The 27,330-nt window shown below is 24.1% G+C and overlaps 1 protein-coding gene across 1 annotated transcript in view; it reads left to right on the forward strand.

Annotated features, from left to right (window-relative positions):
* The window catches only part of LOC111622513 (gamma-aminobutyric acid receptor subunit beta-like), a 117,705-nt gene that overhangs the window by 29,894 nt on the left and 60,481 nt on the right, over nt 1–27,330 (forward strand). The window contains exon 5 of the mRNA XM_023364917.1: nt 18,226–18,308. Within this exon, the coding sequence (XP_023220685.1) occupies nt 18,226–18,308 (83 nt within the window). The remainder of the gene's footprint in view (nt 1–18,225; nt 18,309–27,330) is intronic.

The raw sequence follows: 27,330 nt of genomic DNA on the forward strand, positions 1-27,330 counted from the left end.
CTTCAATTTTCGTTTAGAACATTACAATTTTTTGATATGATTATTAAGCCATTCTTAGTAAGGCATTGCTAATTTACGTGTCATATTGAAGACATTATTGGACAAATGAATAAAAAAGATAAAACTTATAATCTAATGAAGTGCGAAATTAAGTATTAAATGTAATTCTAATTCTTCTCTATTATTTTTCTTTAACTCGTTTCTTACGTTTCAATTCATTCGCGCACATTTATGTTTAAAATTAGCCAGCTTATACGACTCGAATTAATAATTTAAAGATATAAATTTATTTTATTTTATTTATATTTATGAAACGTTCTAAGATAAAAGATTTCCTCTCCTTATACCGACATGAATTCCCAAACAAAGAATATACTATAAAAATATATAAAAATAAACGAAATATATTAAATATTAGAACAAATTTTGATATAAATATTAAGTAGTAATTGGATAATTTTATTAATTTAAAATATTGTGTATAAAATATTCTATAATCGTAAAGATTAAAATTATTGTCCGAATGATTTCAAATTTAGTTGAAAATAAATTTTTGGATAGTTTTCTATCGTTTAAACTTGTGTTTTTATAGATAATATAGCCATCTGTTTTCTTTAAGAGAGTATAAAATCCGAAAATCCATTTCTTACATCTATCTTGATCTATTCTAGCTTTTGCAATTCTTTAGTGGATTTTTCAATTTTTCTATTTCGAATAACATTTTAACAGTTTGCTTCTAATATTCTATTTTATTAATCATAATATATATTTTAATATTACTAATTTTGCCGATGAAAATTATATAATTGATAATTACTAACATACATTTAAACATTATCATTATCAGTGTCTATTCATATGCATATTTTTCGAATAATTAATGTTAAAATTGAGAATTGTGCTTAAGTTGTTAAATATTTACTTAGGAAAATGTCTCTAATAAAGTTACTATATATTAAAAATATATTCTCCCAGTAAACATAGTATTTAGTATTTTTAATATCAATTCAATATTCTAAAATTTTAATTATATTGGTATATACAAAATTGAAAACGTAAAATATATGGGTTATAAATTTTAATAACCGTCTATAATAAAAATAAATTATTAAATTTACTAACTACAGAATAATACTTGATTAAAATTAATAATTCGAAATTTATAAAGTGAAAGAAACCTGGAAACATCTTAACTAGACGATGTATATACTTTAAAATCAATATTCTTTCGCTTGTTTCCAACAAAGCTATTGTGGTTTTCTGTATCTAGATATAAAAAAAGTTGTATTCGAAGTTTTTTAAAGTAAAGATTTTAAAATATTCGGTGGAAAAATGTACAAGGTAACGATTATTGCTTTGGCCAGGATTATCTTTTTTTATTATTATTTTTTTCTTTTTTTAACCGCGCTGTATCAATGTTTACGACTGAAAGAATGTTTTCATCAGATATGAATTGTCGCAGCTGGGTTTGGCCAACTGCACTAACCAGAGACAGCCTCATATTGGAAAATCATCTTGTTAAAAAAGCAAACGTCGTCTTTCTATAGCATTATATTGAACAGAGACGATAATTTTTTTAAATAAAAATATTTGTATAAAGAATATACTCGTTGCATTATAAATATTTTCTAAAGAATTCGCCCAATGCGTAGCTTTATATATTCCTTGTATACATTACCAAAATTTAAGGTGCGAAATAAAGCAATTTTAATAAATACTAGAAAAAAAAACTGGCAAAGTTCTTGCTAGACTTTTCCGGCAATTTTTATTTGCTTTCGTTCCTAATAATTGCTTCCATTACTTTTAAGTCTTCAGATTGGTTCGGGAGATATTACAGGAATGGGACTATATTTCTCAATCCAGTCTCTCGATTTTTCTAAAAATTTCTCAAAACATTTTCCCTAATACACAAACCTTCCTGCAAAATTTCAGAAACTTTCGACAAAAGGCATAAGAATTATTAAGCTTATTATGCTATTATTATTATTAAGTAGGTAAAAAATTGTTCTTCCCACCACACACACTAACATTCATGCATATAGGAAAAAATCAACTTTTTTGCATTTCTCGACGTTTCAAAGATCCCTAAGTTCAATCATGTAAAAATTTGGAAGGGCATTTTTTCTGATTAATCGCCATATTTTTCCTCTGTTTTATAACATCCAGGAAATAAAATAAAATATATTAACGTCTCAGCTTTCAGAAATTCCTTGAATACAATAATTTATTTTATTATTACATTTTTAATTTTCAATCACAAAAGATGTAATTTTTCAATTTATTTAATGATTAGAAAATAATTAATTAGATTTCTGGACGTTAATACGAAAAAACTTTGTATTCATTCGCTCGAATACAAAATTAAAAAAAATTACTGTTAAAAGTACGTTTCAACTTGCTTATTTTTTACATTGAGAGTGCTAAGTAGTGAATTTTCGCTTTAAAAATTCGTATAATTCAATATTTCTGAGTTAATAGCAATTCTTCTTCAATTTTCGTTTAGAACATTACAATTTTTTGATATGATTATTAAGCCATTCTTAGTAAGGCATTGCTAATTTACGTGTCATATTGAAGACATTATTGGACAAATGAATAAAAAAGATAAAACTTATAATCTAATGAAGTGCGAAATTAAGTATTAAATGTAATTCTAATTCTTCTCTATTATTTTTCTTTAACTCGTTTCTTACGTTTCAATTCATTCGCGCACATTTATGTTTAAAATTAGCCAGCTTATACGACTCGAATTAATAATTTAAAGATATAAATTTATTTTATTTTATTTATATTTATGAAACGTTCTAAGATAAAAGATTTCCTCTCCTTATACCGACATGAATTCCCAAACAAAGAATATACTATAAAAATATATAAAAATAAACGAAATATATTAAATATTAGAACAAATTTTGATATAAATATTAAGTAGTAATTGGATAATTTTATTAATTTAAAATATTGTGTATAAAATATTCTATAATCGTAAAGATTAAAATTATTGTCCGAATGATTTCAAATTTAGTTGAAAATAAATTTTTGGATAGTTTTCTATCGTTTAAACTTGTGTTTTTATAGATAATATAGCCATCTGTTTTCTTTAAGAGAGTATAAAATCCGAAAATCCATTTCTTACATCTATCTTGATCTATTCTAGCTTTTGCAATTCTTTAGTGGATTTTTCAATTTTTCTATTTCGAATAACATTTTAACAGTTTGCTTCTAATATTCTATTTTATTAATCATAATATATATTTTAATATTACTAATTTTGCCGATGAAAATTATATAATTGATAATTACTAACATACATTTAAACATTATCATTATCAGTGTCTATTCATATGCATATTTTTCGAATAATTAATGTTAAAATTGAGAATTGTGCTTAAGTTGTTAAATATTTACTTAGGAAAATGTCTCTAATAAAGTTACTATATATTAAAAATATATTCTCCCAGTAAACATAGTATTTAGTATTTTTAATATCAATTCAATATTCTAAAATTTTAATTATATTGGTATATACAAAATTGAAAACGTAAAATATATGGGTTATAAATTTTAATAACCGTCTATAATAAAAATAAATTATTAAATTTACTAACTACAGAATAATACTTGATTAAAATTAATAATTCGAAATTTATAAAGTGAAAGAAACCTGGAAACATCTTAACTAGACGATGTATATACTTTAAAATCAATATTCTTTCGCTTGTTTCCAACAAAGCTATTGTGGTTTTCTGTATCTAGATATAAAAAAAGGTGTATTCGAAGTTTTTTAAAGTAAAGATTTTAAAATATTCGGTGGAAAAATGTACAAGGTAACGATTATTGCTTTGGCCAGGATTATCTTTTTTTATTATTATTTTTTTCTTTTTTTAACCGCGCTGTATCAATGTTTACGACTGAAAGAATGTTTTCATCAGATATGAATTGTCGCAGCTGGGTTTGGCCAACTGCACTAACCAGAGACAGCCTCATATTGGAAAATCATCTTGTTAAAAAAGCAAACGTCGTCTTTCTATAGCATTATATTGAACAGAGACGATAATTTTTTTAAATAAAAATATTTGTATAAAGAATATACTCGTTGCATTATAAATATTTTCTAAAGAATTCGCCATCTTTATAATATAAACTTTTTTTATTTAAATAATTATTCTTTATATAAAGAATATTTAAAAAAAATAATTATCCCGATCGATTAATAATGGTTAGAGTATATTTATTTTTAATTTTAAAAAATTGTTTATATAATTGAATATTTTGCTTTACAAAAAAAAGGTAGTTGAAATGTTTCATTTGTTTTGTTTCTTTGATAACTAAAATTATTTTTTTATCTGTTCTTATAATTATATTTATGTTTTTTATGTTTCGAGTAGCAAATCAAAACCAATATTTTTTATTGCAGAAGTGTTTGAAGGTATATAAAAATTGAAAGAAATATTCTGTAATCAAATTTATCTCTAAGAGTTAAATAAAAATAAAGGAGTTGAAGAAATAAATTCGGAAAAAGTATGACATAAAAAACTGTAGAATAAATACTATTTTCACAAATTTGATAAATTTTTTCTTTTGTTCGAAGCTTTCGAAACTTTTATTTCTCTTTAAATGGATTACAGAACAAATTAATGTTGGCGAATTTATGCGTTTTTTTTATCTGTTTTGAAGCATTTTCTGAAATTCTACAATCACGCGAACGTTTATATCAATGCATAAAAAAATTAAACTCTCTGTTTATTCACGATGTTAAAAGTTGAAGTTTGTATTTATTTTCAAGGATATAGATAGCAATTTTTATAAGTTTACAAAAAATTATATTTTAGACAATAAAAATGTAATTTTTTAAACATTTTTTTTCTATCGCCTGAAACAATGATAGGAAAGTCGAATCGCTAGACTCATTAGTCTTGTCATATATTTAATAGTAAATAAATTAAAACCGCAGTTGAAAAATGAGAAATTTTCAGTTAATAAAATACTAATGAGGTAATAAATGATATAAATAGCATTAATAACATTAGTTATAAGAATGGAAAGTACTGTACATGAAAACCGATTATGAAAGGATTTCCCTGAAGAAATCGATGATAAATAATAGAACCAACCCTTAGAGCGATACTAAATAAATATTGAATACTTTGAAAAATTATACGTTAGAAAAATACGACCGAATATATTACTTCCTAATTCTCGCATCAATGTATACAGATATTAATTACATATTTTTAAATTTAATTATAAACTCGGGAGATTCGTAAATTAATTTCAACAGTTTTAAAATTGTTCAACATCACTCCAAGATTGATGATGAAATATTTAATGCGATTCGTTAACAAGTTTTCCAATCGAATATTTAAAAGTTTCAAACTTAATATACTTTATAAAACCCAAATTAAGGGAATATCTAACATTAAAAATAAGAAATTTATAAAAATGAAGAAGTTTTAACACGCATATTTTAATTAGATTTAACATCGGATTAATCCGATTATAAGACTTTGATTAATTAATATCGATTTGTTTCTATTAAATTTTCTGATTATTGTTTTTTTTCATAATTTTATAAAATATTATAAAGTATTCATTTCTATAAAGATTAAAAAGATGTTATTGTAAAGGAATTTTGTATGGCTATAAAAATTGAAGTTCGCATAAGTTTTTTTCCGCTTGTTATAAACAGTAATTTCTTGGATACTTCCTTTTAAATTTTCAACATATTGTTCTTTCCCATTGTAAACTTAGCAAGGAAAAATTTCTTTTAAGTTAGCTAGTTTACGCTCACATTTTTATCCCGAACCATTTGGCATCCGCTTTCTATTCTCCTTTCGGAAAACTTGATTCAAGTTGAAAGTAAATCTATACCATCTGCACTTTCTCGAAATTGTTCAGCAGGCGAATTGAACATACCATATTCTTAGGCATTGTAGAGTCTGTGCGAAAAGAATCAGATGGTTTTGGTTCAGATTTCTATGTTGGGATGGAAAAATGTCCAAATATTTCTTTCTTTCTTTCTTCTTTCTGCTTCTCAAATTACACAAATTTGAAGTTAGAGCAATAAGCTTCTCCAACTACTACTTGCAGCATCTTGGATATATATACCTGATCAAAATTTTATTATTACCTGAATTTTAAAATGATATACATTAATTTTACTCCACAAGAAAATCACTTTTAGTTAATTTTGAATTTTATTATTATTTATATATTTATTTTAAGAAACAATAAAACCTAATTTTTGTATTTCTGATCAATAACGTTATTACATAAATAAATGTAATAATATTAAATATTTTACTAAATTATTCTAAAAAATAAAATTGTTATTCTAAAATTTTTTATGTTTTTTTTTGTATTGAATGGTTGAGAAACTTTATCCGAAAGATAAGTTTCTTTTAAGGATGATCCAAACTACCTTTACAAGTTTAATATGTGCTTTTGAAAGATTCAGAATTTCTTTTTATAAACTCAATTTTTAAATCAAATGTGTCACATTTCGTGGAAATTTTTTATATGTAACACTATTTTCTTTACAACATCAATCACTTTTGCGATACTGTGACATAAAGTGACGTAAAGATTACTACATAAACTTACTTGTTAAACATTAATCTGCAGGGAGTTACAAATGCACAACACGAATACTTTCTATGGCTTTTTATTTACAACATAAAGTTGTCATTGACATCTTATAAAATGTTAAAATCTTAATATATACAATACATTTTAAGAGAATCATAATAAATTAATTTAAAAATATTTTATTAAGTTATTCGCTTCTAAAATGTAAAAAAAACTATTTGCAAATAGTTTTTATAGTTTTAAAATATAAAATAATAAGTAATTATTTTACAGTTTTTAAGGTAAATTATTATCAAATTAATTAAGTATGTCATATATCTAATTAAATTTAAGCCGAAACATGCGTGTATAACGTTTAGAAAAATGTTTAAATTTTTTTTTCATTTAGTAAACAATGTTTAGAACTTATTACGATAAACTTATTATAAAAATTTTTTAGAAAAAAACAAAAAAAATATGTTTTAAAGAGGAAACCTGTAATCCTAAATGATCTCCAAAGTAAAAATTTGTAGTTTTTTTTATATTATGTTCATGATAAAAATAAACATTGCATGTTTAAGTAGGATTTATGCATGAAAGAAGTGATATCAATACTTATTACCTGTTAATACTCTGTTCAATTTACATCGGCATTACTTACAAATTATATATTTTGCGGTTGATAAAAAAATTTTGTTTTTTGGAAGTGAATGGAAGTTAGGTTGATGTTTATCATTATTCAAAAAATTATGAAAATATATGCAGTATTTTAAGATTATTGTTTATAATTAATTATAAATAATTTTAAATTTTGTTTTTTTGACTCTAAAGTTAGTTTTTTAAGTTTATTGTTAATTATATTTTATTTCTACATTAAATAACATACATTTTAATATACTTAAATGTATAATATAGCCTAAGTATCATCTCTTTTAACTCTGGTAAAAAAATGAAAGATGATAACAAAAATTCACTTTAATATTTTTATTGTCGTGATTTATAATTTTTGGGATATTAATGAATTAATTTTATTATAAATTTAATATATATTTTAAATTAAATATTGTATCCTCAACTTGAGCATATATACATATCAATATACGCTCATGTAGTTTGAAGTAAACAATAAAAACTCATATAAATAGATAAAGATGTTTAATTATGACTCGAATAATTTATTAAAAATAATGAATTACAAGCAAATAGAATTTTTATATAAGTTATAGGCCTATATAGGATAAAACCAGATGAGATGACTAGTCGGGAGAGACGCCTAGAGACTATTTATTCGAATAATACTCAGTAAAACACGTTACTAGTCACTTTAACGGTGGCTGTTCTTAACATTCTTATGTTTTATTCTTTTACGAATGGTTGTTTTGCTAATTTTTTCGTTAAAAATAAGTTTCTATTTATCATCGCTCTATAAAGTTTTTGCGACATTCACATTTATATGAAAGGTTGTGAAATTCGAATATTTCTATTTATGTGCTATTTCTATTTATGTGATATTAAAGTAAAGTTAGTTGGTTGCGTTGTAGTCGAAGTCAGAGACTCTCCTAATAATTTTAATTTAAAATATAGAAATAGGCATCTTCCCGTATTGTTTGGATGAAATTCTTACTGGACTTAAAGGAGAGATGCGTACCTTTCCTGAAATAATTTATTATGACCTTAATTAAATTTATTAATTTTATATGCGTACTGAATACAAAAAGGAAACTAGGGCCAATAAAGGAAAATAGATTGAATAGGACTTAGTTTATCCAGCTGAAACAGTACAGACTAATCGCTTAACTTATTATCAAGCCAACAAAGATTTTAACATTCCACTAAATTATTATCTTTAAGTTTTCTGCAAAGAGCAGAAAAACAGAAAACTTAAAGATAATAATTTAGCAAAGCGATCTCTTCGATCAAATTCAATCCAAAATGAAAAAAAAAACATTTGTTTATTATATAATTAAGTTATAAAATCGAGAAAAATAAAGCCGATTGGATTCGATGTGCAATGCACAAAATATGGAAGCGTGAAACATGTACTGTACAGTACAATGTATATTACAGAGTATAATGAGTGTGGAAAGTACAAAGAGCGTGGAATGTTGATTAAATTAAATTTTAAATAAAACAGGCATCTCACCGTTAAGCACTAGGCAACTCTTCCTGAAGTACGGGATAGATGTCCAAAACGTGCTAGTATCATTTTATTGTTACCACTATGTTACGCAGAGTTTTTATTTAACTCTCACATTTATTAAAAGGTAACACTTGGTTGTATATGCGTTATATATTAATATTTATTTCTTCTAGAACCGATAGTTAAGCGATTTACAGTACTGTACATGCATCAATAAAAACTATAGGCATCTCACCCAGTTTTACCCTCTACATATTAATATATATAGAGAGAAGCATGGGCTTAAGTATAAGCTAATCCAATTTTGTGTTACATTACGTTCTATAAAAATGGAGGAAAATATAAATCAATATGAATGAATTTAGTTCATTTGTTTATTTATTGTTTTTAATTCAAATAATCTAGTGACATGTTAATGATAGTACTTTACTATCAGAAGTTTAACGAGTAAATAGTTGTCGGCTTTGTTTAATAGATTAAACAGATCGGCGATGAAAAGTTAAATCGAGTTGCGTGATGAAACGTTTTCTAATTAATCAGCTTATAATGTTAAATTTTAGAAAACCCTACTGCAATGGTTGACAGGACAAATTATATACTTTGTACGTATGGAAACTAATCGGACTTTTTTGTCTTGAAATCAATTAATAGAACTAAACTATGTAGAATTTATACAAAAAGAGAAAAAACTGAAAATGGTTTAATTATTTTTTACTAAATTATTAATTTTGGTATAGTAAAACATCGACGCAGTTATTAATTTATCATTTTTTAACATTTTTCATTAGATATATAAATGCAATAGCACACGAATAGCTTTAATTCGAATTTAACGATATTAAAAACAAAAATAATATCAAAATATTGTAAATTTAATATGCGGAACATGATATAAATAATAAAATTAACTTTTATACATAACCGGTCTTCTGTCAAATATGTAAGATAAAACGTTAAAAGATTTTAACGAAATTGATTTAAAATGTATTTAACCGAATTGTAATTGGCTAAAAATATAAAAATGGGTGGAGATAATGCCGCTTACTTTGTAGCTTTAGATAATTAGTTTTAAGATAACCTGTATTGATACCAATCTTTTTTTTTTACTATCATATTTCAATCGTTTTGCTTAACTGATTGAAAGTGAAGCGTTCATATTCATAAATACTTTAATTAGTTTTGTTCCTTTACAATTATTTCATTTTTTATGATGTCTAATAGGCCTATATATAAAAATAACTAAACACACATAATATTTGAAATATATGCAAAATTTTAGAACCAAGCATTTCTTGGTGAATGGCAAATTTAATGATAAATTTTTTCGCATAGTAAAATGTTGCCGGATCGATTATTGTCGATTCATATTCTTTTGCATCTCCTATGATAAGCTTGATTAGCTCATAAAAAGTTATCTTATCACACTGATCGCATTATAATTCACTGCAAAATCGCATAATTTTGAATACAGCAACATTTAGAAATTTCGAAATATAATAATAATAACGGTATTGAAACTAATATTTGTAAAAATTGACCACTTTAATAAAATTTCTTTAGGAAAATGAGCCTCTTTATTTCCTCTAAAAATATAAAAAATGTAAATAATTTATACAATGGATATTGTATAAATATAATTTTTCTTTTTAATTTACATACACACGACTTAGACGATAGATTTATTTTAATGTTTAAAATGTTTAAGACATAAAATTTATGAAATTATTTCATTTAGATAAGTTAAGATTTAGAAAGAAAATAAGCATTTTATATAGATGTGTTAAAGTATTGGAGAAAAATAAAACCATACTTTATAAGAGTAAAGACTTTTGTTACAATAACTGCCAAATTCGAAAGATTTCGTTCAGAATTTCTTTAAATAAATTTACTTTTTAAGTTGACCTATATATTTTTTATATAACTGGCGTGTTTTATATGGACATAAACATTCGAAAGTCCTGCTTTTTCAGATGTTTTTATCATAATCTTGGAGTGTGCGTGAGAGATAAAAGGTAGCGTGATGAAATAAAAAAAAAACCAAAAAACAAAAATCAAACAACAGACCTGTGTTGTCCGCTGTCAGTCAAAGTCTGACATCTGGACATCCAAACGAAACCTTAGAAATTCGTGCTTAGAATGAAAAGATTAAGTTTCCAATTCTTCTGTGTCAATTTCTGTAACAAAGTCTTATAATTTTATTTTTTAAATATTTTAATTTAATATCTTTAATAATAAAAATATAATAAATNTATATTTATATTCCGATATTATAGATGAATTTTTATAAATAAAATTTTGCGATAGATTGGTGAAAATATGTCGATTCAAATGTATTTTCGTAAATATTACTTAATATATTCAGTGAATGGTTAGAGGCAAGATGAAAATGGTGAAGAAGGTTCTCTTAGAATGGAAAACATCTAATTAGATTTATCTGCTCTCGAATATCTGTCAACAGTCTCGTCATAAGCATCCTTACTTATCTTTTGTTCCTTTCCCAACTGACGATACGTTAGAAGGATGCCGAGGATCGATAACAATTACCTTCTTTAAAGCACTGTCGCACTTTCCAACGTTAGATAGTCTATCGATTTATTACTGCAATTACATATGTTGGTTAGATGCTACCTTCAAACGAGATTTTGATGCGTGACCTATGCGCAGTTGCGAAATAAAGCTGAATAAATCTTTGCTAATTTAAGTTGTTTTTCGCATTTTTTTCAAATCATATATTCGTTACATTAGACATCATATATTTTGCTATTTCTTTATATAAACGTGTGTATGAGAATGGGCATAAACAAAAAGTTTTACTGTTTAAGCTTTGTACTTTCAATGCTAAGTGTACCCGAATTACTTGTTTCGAATTTTTCAAAAATTAAGAAATTTAATTCGAAAATCAATTTGGCAGTTTTACATTTCAAAAATTTAATGATTATACTAATGTTTTATTTAAAAAAATAAACTTTCAGTTATCATTTAGGGTGAAAAACTGCATAGTTTACTTCTATAATACAGTATTAAAGAATAACAAAATATAATGAATAGGTTAATCTGGAATTATAAAAATCGTCGTTTCAAAAGAAACGTATAATAAATAAATAATTGAAAATTAGATCGAGTTTATCTATTTAAAAAATAATAAAAATATATTGAACAGTAAATTTTTAAACGTGCAACAGACAGGAATGGTATATGTAACGGAGCTAAAATATCAAATTTTATAAAGAAACAAATGTTTTCAGTCGAATAACTTAATGATTTTAGTTATAAAACAGGAAAAATTGAATTCGTTTAAGATTCTGATCCCATTTTTATATCGATATTTATCATTCTAAATGCGTTATGATCATATAGTCCTACTGAACGATGGTTAATAACAAGTGATTATTGCAGTCTTAGAGAAATCCTACAAAAGCCCAATAGAGAAATAAATATCTGAAGTGGAAAACAAGAAAATATAAATGACATTTCAATTGAATTTATTGCTATATTTTATTCTGAAAATATCACATTATTTTTCTACATTCCGAAATCAATTACATTCTATTGTTTCCTTTTTTTTAATAAAGGATTTTTCTTTGATGATGAGAATTAATGAATGAATGTAAAAAAAATGTGTTTTCGCTTGAGATAATGCCAATACAGGACACATACTGAATAGAAACCGCCATTTAATAATTTGTGTTACTGAAAATGGAAGTATTTTCATAAGGAAATTATATAATTTATTTGATATTAATATGGTTAATTATATTCTGTAACAATTATTTACAGGATATGGGATAATTGTACAAAGCATCATTTATCAAGGTAGATAAATCCAAACATAGAATACCATTAACAATAGTGCTGTATTATTAAACTACATATTATAAATTACTTTTAATGTATTAATACGAAAGATTTTTGATTTGAAAGTTATATTGTAAAAGGCCAACCTGGCCACAGTGTCTTTTTGAGAAGTAAATAAATAAATAAATATAAACTTTTCAATCTTATATAAAAATTTATTATGTAATTTTAATATTTTAAAATTATTTCTGTAAATTTTACTAAAGAATTTTTGTATTTTATTCCTCCTTTCTCAATTTGGTTGGTAGGCCTTATAAATCGATTCGTGTTAAATATGTAAAAAAAAACATGGTATAATAATAAAATTTTTAATATTCTCAGTTTTAATTTATATAAAATTGACTTTAGGACTATTAGAAACTGAATTATCTCTAACTATAACAATGTATTACGTTAAAATCTTTATAGAAGTAAGTTTTGATACTTCATTTTTGTACAGAAAATTAAAATTTTTGCATTTTGTACATTACAACTGTAACAAACTATCAAAAATTCACATTATTATGGACAGAAATTTTTTAATTTGCAACTATTATTTCTTTGTTATATAAATGTAAATAGCCTCACATTTTTATTATATATCAACACAATTAATATAAATTAACATTATGGCTCTATGCTAAACACACCATACTATTACAACTTTACATTGAATTCCTTTTACTGATACAGTATGTTACCAGCATTGTCAAAGGGACACAAGGGGATGACTTGACAACACACTTAAAATTGCCATAAACTGTTTATAATTTCATAAGCATTCTTAACAGATTCTTTAGAAATGGTTTGATAACAGAAAATTTATGGCCACAGAAAAATTTGAGAAAACTGGATATTAAACTCATTAATTCAGTCATTAAGTCCTTAAACTTTGACTTAATGTAGTTTTACTGTATTTACTTAAAAAATATTGCAAGCAAATTTGCATGTTACAAGTGATTAAATATATCAGAAAGATAAATCTTAGCATTCTTTTATCCTGTTTAACAACAGATTATAGAAATTATATACTAAAAATGGTAGTAGCTATTTTCAGTTTTCTATAACATATAGATTAAAATGATAAAAAAATGTTTTCATAGATAAATAATCACACAGAACAAAATTCTTTAATTCTACACAATTTATTTAACAATAAAAATCTTTANATGCTAAAATCTATATTTTTTCGTTAATTTTATACGATCAACCTGTGACTTGTCATTGCTGTCACTTTCAGAGAACTTAATAACTATCAAACATAGAAATTCACTGATTTGCTTTGTTTGCTGATTCTCAACAAATCTTTCTTTTGAAGAGACAAACAATTCTGTCTGGCACTCGGAGCAAAACCTTCTGTTGGCAAAAATCGAAGCCTTGGCTCCTATTCAACAATGAGCAGATTGCGACAGAATATCGGAAAGGGGGTGGAATTCAAAGCACAGAAATCTCATAAACCAAGAAAATTCAAATATTTTTGTAACTTTTAAGTTTTTTTAGACATGGCAATGCTCGAATGGCCACCGCTTTTGAATCGATTATATATAAACCTATTGAATAAATGTTAAGGTAATAATAAATGATCCGATTCTTGTACACATCCTGATACAATGTTCCATATATATATATAAATATATACATACATATCCAATATACAGGAATTTTTTGGCATCAAAATATCTTACTGAAAGATAAAAAAAAACTAGTAAAATAAATCAATTTTATTATTAATATTGTGAAATTATTCATTAATTAATCTTATTTAATAAAGAATGTTTACGTTGAATAATTAAATATAAAATTAGGTTTCGAAGTATTTACTCGTTTATAAAGTTAATTTTAAACATAATAGAATATTAATTTTAATTATAATTTTCTTAAAAAGTTACACATTTTACATTATCTTGAATAGGAAAACATAATCGATTTTTGTATTCGTTGCCATAAATAATTGATTGTATTAAAAGACCATAGTCTTGCTGCATTGAAAGCGTTAATATTCTAAAAGTAACAACCTGTAACATGTTTTTAACGTGTGGAAGTAATATTGATAATAGACTATTTTATATTACAAAAATGCCAGAATATTTTCGCAACATGATATAGTCCATTATATGTAATTTTTACTTCAAATTTTTTATTCTGTGCTCTTATGTAATCTGAGTTACGGAAATTTTTGAAATTAAAGAAGAAAAAATATAAATATTTAATAGATTATTCAATAAAAATAATTTCGTATAAAATGAATCATATTTTGAAATTTATTTTGTTAAAAAATTGCTATTTACCGAATATTTATTGAAGCCATTAAGTTAATTTAATAACGTAATAAATAAAAAAAGTTACACGTTTTGCATATTATTTTTTCTCTTAATTTTAAAGATATTTACAGTAAATTATCACTAATCAGAAATTTAGCTTGGCATAGAAATATATTACGCGTCAACTGTAGTAATTTTAAAATGTAAATACTTTTTAGAGCATCTAAAAATAACCGAATCGATAAATGTTCTGCTGATTTTAAAGGAAAAAAATTTAAATATTTTTATATTATAATTATATAAAATTAAATAAAAATGTATACTCTACCATTCTAGTTACTTAAAAATATTTGAAATAAGTGAAAATATAAATAGTTCTTTATTCAAATCACTTGTTTTCAGTACGCTCTACTTCATGTCTTTTCGGGGAATTTTTTCGCAATTTTTATTTTTGTTGAAAGAAATTATGTAAAAAAATAATATTAATTTAAATGAATATATAAGAATTTTTGACTATAAGATAATCTTATTCGTTTTTTTTTTTTCATTTTAGAATTTGAAAATTACGAATTTATAAATAATAGAGTTGATTTAAATATGACGTGCTTCTCTTTAATGTATTTAAATTTTAATAAGTTAATCAATAAAAATATGTTAATTTAAGAGGAAAATTAATTTTTTATATATATGCTAGGCTTTTATAGTAGATTCTAATTATATTTTAATTTAATTAAAATTAATTTAATAATTTTAAACATTCCTACTTTGAAGTGGATCGAATTTCGTATTTTTTAATATTAGCATCTTTGTCTATACAATTTTCCAATAACGTATGACGTAGTCCTATGACGAGAAGACTTGATTTTACTTTTCCGGCTAATAACAGAAGTAAAATATGGAGAACTTTTAGAAAATGATCCTAAAGATTTTGAAATTTTTTCACTCAAAATTTTGAAATGTCGAGAAATACGAAAATATTTTTGTATTTCTCGACGTTTTAAGGTTTTGAGGTTTCTAGTTTTTTGTTTTTGTTTTTTTGTATTTATGGACATTAGTGTGTGGGGGGCAAAATTTTCCCTCTATTGTTTTAAAGCTTAATAACGCCTGTGTCATTTGTCGAAAATTTTTTAAAATTTGCAGGGAAGTTTTGCTAATTTAGAGGGGAATGTTTCTGGAAATTTTCAGAAAAATAAAACTATTGGTTCGTGAGATATGGTCTTTAATATCTCCCGAACCAATCCGAATATTTAAAGATAATGGTAGAATTATTAGGGATCAAAACAAATAAAGAATGCCGGAAAAGTCTAGGAACAAAATGGCATGCTAAAATCTATATTTTTTCGTTAATTTTATATATGTTAATTGTATAAAATATATTGAATCAATAAGACTATGAAGATAATGTAAATTCCGATTAAATTAATCAGTTGATACAGCAAAAATATTTCTAAAAATTAATTTATGTTTTAATTTGTAAAAAGTATAATTTATTAATTTTAATTCCCAACTTTAGCTTTGTTTGAAGCTAAATATTTTACAGTTTATTAAGCCTTAACCTTACTTTTTACTGTAATTTTTGATTCCGCCAAAAATTTGGCATCAGATCCCAGCATCTGTTTGCCTCATGTTTAGTTTGATTAATTAAAATAACGTTTCTAATGTAGAACTAGATAATGCAGAAATCATGAAAAACATTATTAGATATATAACATTAAACATTGACTCACGAATTATTAGATCTCAGGAACTACAATAAAAATGGCATTTATCTCTAGAATAATTTTTAGAAACTCTACAACAAAATTTACAATGAGACGAACACTAACCTTACCAAATAAGAGTTACGTTCAGGTTGAAGCACTAGTTACCCCTAATGTGCACTAAACCGTTCGTATTGGTAACCTTAAGACTGTCGGTTTCAGGTCGATTCATCCTGCAGAACCAATTCTCCATGACCAGCACCAACTTTCACTTCAGTGCGGTTAGTGCACATTATTGCACTCTAGCGCCCACTAGTACTCCAAATCATACGGGACTGTCTTCAAAGGACAATCTTTAACAGTCAAATCAGTAATTCTCTACGTATATTAGTGATTAAATACATCAACAGTAATATAAGTTACACAAAAACTACTTTATATTTTGTATCTGTCTTTATAATAATTTTTTCGAAATTAATATTATGATTAGAAAACAAGTCTCCTTTCTGGCATAATTATAAATGAAAAACAACTTATTGTTTTACAATGATTATTTCGCAAAATCCTCTCTGGAAAAATTACAAAATTTAATTTCTACGGATTATTTATGCTATTTTCTAATATAAACTTATATTATAATGAGAATTTAATTTTAAAAATCATAAAAAGTAGGAAATCTATCGTCTAACTATATTTTTTATATTTTCTTTAATTATCTTTAAAATGTCCTTTAATTAAAACTTTAGAAGAATCTAAACATGATTAAAAAATAATTTTGATATACCTAAATAATACTCTGAATGTAAAAAGTCATTTGTAAATATAAAACAATAATCTACAATTATATTTAATTAATATATTCCCTATAAAATCCATTATAAAACAAAAAAGTTAAATTCGTATACATGAATTAATATCTCTGTGTATAAATATGCAGTGCTTATAAATTAAATTGGAGATTTTTTTGAGTACGAAAAGTAATTTTTCTAGTATTTATCTGATGATTTTTCTTTAAAAGTTTCGCTTGTAGAGACAAAAGTAATAAGATTGATATTCCTAAAAGTCACTTCTGCTCTCGATAACCCTACAATCCTCGTAAATCCATGCTATCTAATGGAGGTTCTAGGCGTTTTGGCGTCAAGTGGATGACATGTCGACAATAGAAGACAGATAAAGATGTTGCTGCTTGGAATCCCGCTTCTTTTTCACTGATTAGACCCGCACCCTATCTGCAATGTGGAAGAGAACAAATAGTGTGCTAAAAGATAGTATCGTCATTTCCCATATTTTATTGCCAAATGGTACCATTGTCATCCATTGACGATAACAATTCCAAATTTTATCAACTGACCTCGATGATGTCGTAATTAATTGTATTTATAGTGCCATAGATATCGAAAACAAAGCTTTATTCTTCTTTAGAATTAGATAATCAAATTATTAACACAATTTCTTAATTATAATTTAGCATTTTATCAAAATGTTCGTGGCTATACTTTTCCACAAACTTGAAAATATTTTACATCCAAATAAATTAAAGATATTTACGAAAATAACAACTTAATTATAAATATTAACCATTCTGCTTTCATAAAGTAATTACGCGATTTAAATTATATATAATACATTTAAATGCGTTGTAGTACTTGTTAAATACAATTAAATTTAAAATATTATGAAAATTTAATTATGAATATTAACGAAATATTTTAAAATATTTTAGATTAACAGTCACTGCGGGATGTCCTATGGACTTACAATACTTTCCAATGGACAGACAAGTGTGCAGTCTTGAGGTGGAGAGCTGTAAGTAAATTTAAAACAACTTAAATTTTGTTTTATATATAAAAATATATTTTGGGGATGTTTATAAGTTACTCAAAACTCGAAAATTTTATAAAAACAGGTCTAAATTTGCGTTAAATTATCATGATTATTTTTGGCATATTTGGAATAATCTGTAAGAATAAGGAATGATTATAAATTATTGATAATGTTTTTTATTCATAAATGAAGTTTATTTTTCCAAATTTTCTTGTAAAAATTACTTTTATATCGTATTTTCTTATCAAATGTCGCTTCTGTTTCTATCTGATTATATTAAATTCCGAAAATAATTTTTTCGAAGAAGTCAAAAACAAAAATAATTTACTTAGTTTTGACGTTGTCATTACAGATTTTCCTATTTTTGGACATAATATTATTATTATTATTATATTTGTTAAATTTTATTCTTAAACTAATACAAAACTTTTAAATACATTAAAAATGCTGATACAAAACGAAATTAAATTATATATTTTATTTATAAGTAGAATATTTGATTATATTTTTATAAACTGTTATTATTTTTCAAATTTCGAAAATATTATTTGCTAATTTTATAACCGTATAATTTAATTATAATTAAAATACGAATTATCGACATTACAATTTGTTATTTATATTGATACATTTCAACGTAAAAATTTATAATATTTTACAAAATATTATTTATTGACGAAAATACTTTATTTAAATAAAATATAAATTAAATTTTATATCTTAAAAATAATTTTAACATCCATAAAAATGTTAAAATATATTAGTGAGATTTTGCTAAACTGCAGCACAGATGTCTGATGCGGACGGAGAATTATTGACTTTCTAGCTGCATTGCCTTCATCCATTTTGGAAACACTATAATATTTATCGATATAACAAGCTCTAATATATATTTATTGTATAATATTGAACTTTTTCATCACTATCTATTAATCTTCTTTGTTTTTATATATATTTATTCGTTTACATACTTTATTCAAAAGATGTCTTGGATAATATATGTAGAGTACATATAAAAATCTTTAAAAATATTCTCCATTATTCGTTGTTATGAATTCACATCAATTAAGAAATAATGATATATAACTGTAATTTAAAGTATTAAATTATTTCATTTAGATAAGTTAAGATTTAGAAAGAAAATAAGCATTTTATATAGATGTGTTAAAGTATTGGAGAAAAATAAAACCATACTTTATAAGAGTAAAGACTTTTGTTACAATAACTGCCAAATTCGAAAGATTTCGTTCAGAATTTCTTTAAATAAATTTACTTTTTAAGTTGACCTATATATTTTTTATATAACTGGCGTGTTTTATATGGACATAAACATTCGAAAGTCCTGCTTTTTCAGATGTTTTTATCATAATCTTGGAGTGTGCGTGAGAGATAAAAGGTAGCGTGATGAAATAAAAAAAAAACCAAAAAACAAAAATCAAACAACAGACCTGTGTTGTCCGCTGTCAGTCAAAGTCTGACATCTGGACATCCAAACGAAACCTTAGAAATTCGTGCTTAGAATGAAAAGATTAAGTTTCCAATTCTTCTGTGTCAATTTCTGTAACAAAGTCTTATAATTTTATTTTTTAAATATTTTAATTTAATATCTTTAATAATAAAAATATAATAAATAAGTTAATATTTTAATTCATTTGGTTTATATAAAATTATTATAGAAGATATTTACATTTTGATTTTTCAATTAAGACTTTAAGTTGCATCAATCAATAATCGATTTTTTTAAATAAAATTTTTATTTTTAATATTTAGTTTAAATTTAGAAATAAAATTAGAACTAGAACTATAAATAAAACAAGTAAATTTTACATAATTTTTTCTATTATTTCTCGTAACAAATTTTTAAAAATAAATAGTAAAAACTCTAATGAATAATGTTTTATTTATTAGATGTATATATAGAGAAATTACGAATCGAAATTATATATTCAAATATTCAAATTGAAAAATCTTTAATTTAAATATTGATTTCAATAATGAAGAACTTTTTAAGAATATATTATTAACAATTCAAAATATTCGCAAATATTCAAAAGTTTGGAGAAAGACGATTTGTGCATAGGAAAGATGACGGTTTTTTTTATTATGATTTGTAGATTTTTAATGAATAATAATGTACAGAAATTTCTGCGATAGTACAAAAGATATAAGGAAAAAATATATATCCAGGAACCTAATGAATGTAATGATGCCAGTTGTTACGAAGGTAGTAAATGGATTTGGTTTTCTCTCATGTTTCTTACTATCTACACTGCAGTAGTGTACATCATCATTACTAGCAACGCCCTGAAAACTCTCTTACTATTACGAGTCATTCGGGAAGCCAAAGTAACATGGCAACTACATGACTTTTCTGACCTTAGATGTAGTTATAGTGGAGTGCTGTTAGTTACATTGACCGTAAACTTAACTGTCTGCAATGAAGTACATCAGAAGAAAAATTGGCTACTCTATCAGATATTTAGGTTTCGGTTATGTGTAAAAATTATTAAATACTCGAAAATTTTATATAAATTAATTAATAACTAAGTGATTTATTTCCTGTTATCCTTCTACGCGATTTAATTACAATTAAATGGCAATTTTGAAGAAAAATTATTAATTCGATCAAAAATTAATTTTGTTAATAATAAAGTCAAATTTTTAACCAAATTGCAAATGTATAGAATTTGTACCAACGTAAAACCAATTAAAGTTGCCAAATTAAGCAACGTTAATTATAAAAGTACACAATAATCAATCAGCGTGAGGTTATTTTTCAGGAAATTCGCGGATTACGTCTCATGCAAATTAACCATTTATTTGCCTAAATTATTTGATAAAATTAAAAGATAAAAATCACATTTGTTTTGAAAATAGAATATGTTTTAAGGAATAATCGAACTAGCCATTATTTTAAAAAAATCAAATAAGATAGTACAATTATTACAGTTGATAATTTGATATTAAATCAATTTTTAATTATTAAATTTTTATATATCAAAATCATAAATGTTAGCATTACTTTAAAATATATCAATAGACCTCGTAACATCTGATTGAGTTTTATAATACACGGTTTAATAGAGCATTACAAAGAATTGGAAAATTCTTGTAATATTCTGCAATGTAAATTCGAGCCAAAACTATAATTTAATTACATTATTTATATATTTTCTTTTTAAAAATACATATTTTATATGTTTTAAATGTAAATTTATTTTTAAAGGACCCAATTGTATATAAAAGTATTAAATTTAAATTTCTCTTATAATGTCGTTAGTCACTTTTATTTTATTTTATTCTCTTGAAATGAAAATTTCAGAAAATAAAAAATTTATTTTTATTTCCTCAATAATTTATAAATTATTTGATTTTTTCTGATTTTATTCGTTGTAGCAAATGATTTTGATGTGATTTTACAAAATATATTAATAATGACATTTTTGGGGGGAACTTGTAATACCATTGCTAGGAAAGAATTGTCTTAACAAGATAATTTTTTTTACAATATTATTTCCTTCAGCGATGGTGTTCTTGGAAAAAAATGAATAAAATCGAAAATGAAGAAATCATCATTTCACTATTTTTAAATCTTGTTTCTCTCTAATTATGTAAAAAGCAAAGTGTAACAAGGCCATTTTCAAGAGTGAGTTTCGATATAATGTGCGTGCTCGTTTGTAATTCTGCTTAATGCATTTCGCAAGAGTCGATGGGTTCTATAATTTTCTGTTTGTAGCTTGAGTAATTTATTATGTTTAGAATGTCGAATTACGCTAGAAATTTCCTGAGCAAATTTTCCATTAAGAAAGTGGAAAAAATAAGAGAAAATAAANTAAATTAAAAATATATATAATTTTATTTCGTATTAATTTAATTTTATAGATAAATAAATGTAATAAAAATCGTTTAAAATATTACTTTTTATTTTTGTTATTTATGTACTTTTAATTAATTTAAAAGTAAGACAAATAAAGATCGCGAATGAGATATGAAATTACTTTAAAATAATTAAAATTTTTCTTTAAACAGAAATTTAACCTTTTATTACAATAACTAGAATTACTTTATATATATTTCGAATATAAAAATAAATATATATTTCTTTATTTTATTTAATGTAATGAAAATACAAATGAAAAGTGCGTCATTTGTGTTATTGACAGAATTAAAATCAGAAATAAAACTTAATTTAAGAATCTTCTTTTTTAATATAAATGCAAAACATTTATAACCAAAAAAATATTTAAAATTGAATGCTTAATTGAATGTTTTTTTAATAAAACTAAATAGATTTTTTTGTACATTTTCTTTGTAAAGTGTTTTAAATTAAAAATCTTCTAGAAATGAAATGGCATGGACTCGTCATTCGAAACCATTTGAAAATTTAATACAAGTGTGAAAACATTTTGAATAATGGATGCATTTCAGAAAAAATCATAAAGAATTCTGTTTTTAATCTTCTATTATCTTTAAATAATAGGATATCCAATCGAATTTGCATTCTGTTCTACACCATTTTAGGTTAGATATGGTGGCATTTGAAAAAGTAGCAGCATTTATTGAGTTGAACGTGATGGGAAAATAATTCAATTTACATTCATGTTGAATTTAATACTACACAAAAACTTTATAAAGATTTCCAACAATAAAGAAATTGCTTCTACATTTTTTTATAAAAGAATACCGAAGATTAATTACTTTAAAAGTCTAATTATTCTTTATATTTTTACTGTGATTAATTATCGTATAAAAATTAAAGTTAAGAAAACATATTTATTTATTTAATTATTTCTGATTTAATTATATTGAAATTTTCCCTGCAGAAGAGCTCCAATTACTTAAATATTTCTGAATTTATTTTGCTGTTTTTCATATAATTATCAATTTTAAAATAAAAAAAATCAGCATAATTTTGCTTAAAAATTATTGAGGAAATGTTATTTAACAAATTTTGTCTTTTTTTGCAGTAAAAAGTTTGAAATTTTATCTAAATTTTTTAAATTTTTATCAGGATAAATATTTGTATCGATTATATATAATTATTTTTTGACTAATACGTAATTGTTGATAAAAGTTTTAATCTTGTATCATAGATGAGGTCAGTTATATTCTTGCCTTCTAGGACAGAGACGTATAACATCGATGCTGACAGGATAGATTTTCTTTTCTATGATCACGCCATAAATCTCCCCAGGTTATTGCCAGGTGTCCGTGATGAATAAATCTTCACTTTTTGAAGGACTCCTGGATTCGATTAGCAACCAACTAAGCGAGAAACCATTCAAAAATCAGAAAAACTAATCGATCTTGTTTACATTATTAAATTAAAAATATCCTCTATGATGGTAGTACTGTTAAATAAACACACCAATATAACCGCATCAGTATAAAGCTCGGCCATTTTTTCTTGCGTACAATTTTCAAATTTCTAAAGATTTATAAAATTATTAACCACTAAAATCGAGAATTTTTTATATATATAAATATCTAAATGTAATTGCAATAGCTGTGTGATTTATTATGATAATAGTTGACTTATTTGCGAATACTCTTAGGTAATATCAATCTTTCAAAAGGCAAAACTTAGGAGAATACAAATATAACATATCGTAAGTTAGAGTGACAGGTTGGTATAATGTCGAGCGATTACTGAAGATCACCAATCAAAACGTGACAGATTGATCGGCTCGTCTTGGTCCATTACCCTTCTTTCCCTCACAGAAAATATCCGACTTCCTCTTCACTGGATAGTCTTGTAGAGCGTAGCTAAATTGATTTGTTCTTCTTCGAGCAGCTCCAAAGATAATTTTCTTTCATTATACACCGAATATACAAGGCTAAGTGATATTTTTATAAGATAGTATTTTTTTCAGAACATCCCATTTCCCACATATCTCGACTTCTTAGAAGCGAATGGTGATTTCTACTCATTTATCATAATTATTTCTTAATTATAATCTTCTCGGTTGATTTTATGCTCGTATCTTAAAATTTTTAACATTTTTAATGATGAGAAGTCGAAATATTTTTAAATTTAAATTCATGAAGGTGCCATGAATTCGAAATAGACATTTAATATTAATCGCTGCACATTAGTGGAAATATATTAATGATGATTATCATCATTATACGATCTTGGATATTAATGATGGTAATGAATTCAAAATTCGTGATGAAAAATGTAATTTGGAAAGATTAAAGATGGCATTGTATAGTTCTTCTTTAGTAAAATTTCACTTTCAGTTATTTTAACTTCCTTTTGTTACTCGATCTCAAATTGTTTAATAAGTAAATTAATGAGATTATATGAAATTTTGCTAATGTTATCCGTTTACACAAATACACGACGAAACGAATATAGGTTTTATGTTTAATGCTCAATTCTTCGAGAATACGTGAATTACTTAGTGAAGCGAGACTTGAATGTACAAGAATTTATTGTCGCGTGCGTTGTCATTCTAATTGGAATTTTTAATTAGTCTAAACATATCTAAGTTGTAAAAAAAAAGATTAATGTCGAAGCACGTTTAAAAAAATTCCGTTCAAAAATTCGAAAATCGATTAATTTATTCGAGCAGGAAAATTTTTCTAGTCATTTATCAAACTATCGAGTAAAATCTGCGACGAAGTTCAATATAACAGCTATATATTCTTCTTTAACTGTTCAGATCTCACGCAATAACTTCAGATACTGAATATACTATAGCATAGATCATATTTTTTAACTAATATAAGAAGTTATAACATATAATTTAAATATTGGTATAGGCAAAGGTTTTCATTGTGGGCAATATGTTAAAAACTAAAGGAAATTGTTAATTATGATAAAATATTTTTAATTGTATCTCAAAATGCTTGTAAAATTCACAATTAATGTTTTACAATATATTAAAAATGATAAAAATATTCTTCGAAACGTCTCTTTATATCGAATATGGAAAATAGGTAGCAAAATGAGTTATAATTGTCTATGTTAGCAGCATTTATCACATATAACAACGTCGATAGAAAATTCTATTATAATGTATTAAACTTCTTACTAATTATAATTACATTCCAATTACAGTATCTATTAAACATTATATCAAAATTATACGTAGAATTATTAATGTTGTATTTATTTTAAAAATTAGTTTAAACTGTGTTTAGCAATAGATTTCTAATTCAAGTTCTGTTTTATTTTTTAAATTAAAACTTAAATTAAAAATTCGTTCAGTAAAATAATTTTAGTTTTATAAATATATACATTATAATAATAAGTTTATAAATAAAGGTTGTTTGAGGAGATTACTTTTGAACAATGTATGTTCCCGTCTGCCAAGAAAATATTAATTTTTCAGTATAAAAAAACTATAACACAATTAAATTTTGTTAAATAAAATTTCTGAAACATTATAATTATTATACACAAGTTAAATATTTGGAAAATGTCTTAAAATAATTTTTTTTCATATATCTTATATGGATTAACGGTTAGCNTTAGAAAAGGTGTGGCAGCTTCATCACATTAACTATCTGTCATATATTTTTACAATAAATTTTTCCATTTTGTGAATTCATTGCTAAGTCTAAGAATAAATGGTGAACATCTACAAAATGATTTCAAGTCATCTGTTAAGATGATTCATTATGCTGAATAAAAAGTGTTCCTACGTCTCACGATTCTTACTAATATAATAGTAAAGTAATATCTTGTTTTTTATTCTATGTAATATTCAAGTTAATATATTTATGCGTAACTGTAATTATTAATGTTGTTATTGATTTATCAATATATTTATCGTGAAATTTAACAATTAGTAACATTTTTCGATAAATATGTTGATACACAATGATCTAATTATACTTGTAAAATATTAATTTTTCAGTATAAAAAAACTATAACACAATTAAATTTTGTTAAATAAAATTTCTGAAACATTATAATTATTATACACAAGTTAAATATTTGGAAAATGTCTTAAAATAATTTTTTTTCATATATCTTATATGGATTAACGGTTAGCAGGATAAGTGTACGAGAATATAAAAATATAGCATTTATATTCTATAAATTGTAGTCTTTTATAAGTAAACAATATTATAATTATACATCCTCGAAGTTCCATAATCCAATTGATAGGAGAAGCGATGGTTTTCCTTTATAAATTTCTCTCTCATATATTTCGGAAAAGTATAAATGTTTTCTATAAAAAAAAATTAGATATATATACAGTATATCTAGTATAAATCTGTTTGCTGTATATATCTACAGTATATATATATTAATAAATAAATAGTATATAGTTTGTATTATCAGTATGTTTCTTACTCAAAATACATAATTTTATTAAAGTATATAAAATAAATCATAAAATTAGTTGACCTCCTATTTTATTAGAAAATATAAATAATTAATTTAAACATTTAAATACAGTTTAATAAAATATTACAATTGTAAGGAAATTTATAAACTTTATAATTTTTTAGAAAAGCAAAAGTATTTTACAAAATATCATATTTTAAATTAATTTCTAAAGATTTGATTATTAGTAAAGGCAGTGCCAGATTCCCACTAGGAACGTGAGGAACACGCTTAAAGACCTGGGAGCCCCGAAATTGAAAAAAAAACGTAAATAAATTCTACTGATATAGTTATATACTATAATTTATAAATAATTAAACGTTATTAGTTTATGTTATGATAAAATTATGTAAAGGGGCCCAGAATCTTCTGTGTCTAGGGCCAGGAGGATCTTAATCCGCCATTAATTACAGAAAGTTAATTATTTCAAGAAAATAATAACAATCAGTTAAAAAATCCTTTTAAAATTACTGAATTTTTATTCTATTCTCGAATTAATTTCAAAAAAATATTGAAATTCTAAAATATACTTTCATTTAAATATTTTCCGAGAATTAATTTACTTTTAAGCTCCTAACAAATATATTAAATCATTAAACACTACGTAATAATCTGGATAAATCAAGTAAAGATAGTAACAGAATTATGTGTAGATTAAAT

Source organism: Centruroides sculpturatus, unplaced genomic scaffold, assembly GCF_000671375.1.
Source record: "Centruroides sculpturatus isolate CEXI.00-Female unplaced genomic scaffold, Cexi_2.0 scaffold23, whole genome shotgun sequence".
NCBI lineage: Eukaryota > Metazoa > Arthropoda > Arachnida > Scorpiones > Buthidae > Centruroides > Centruroides sculpturatus.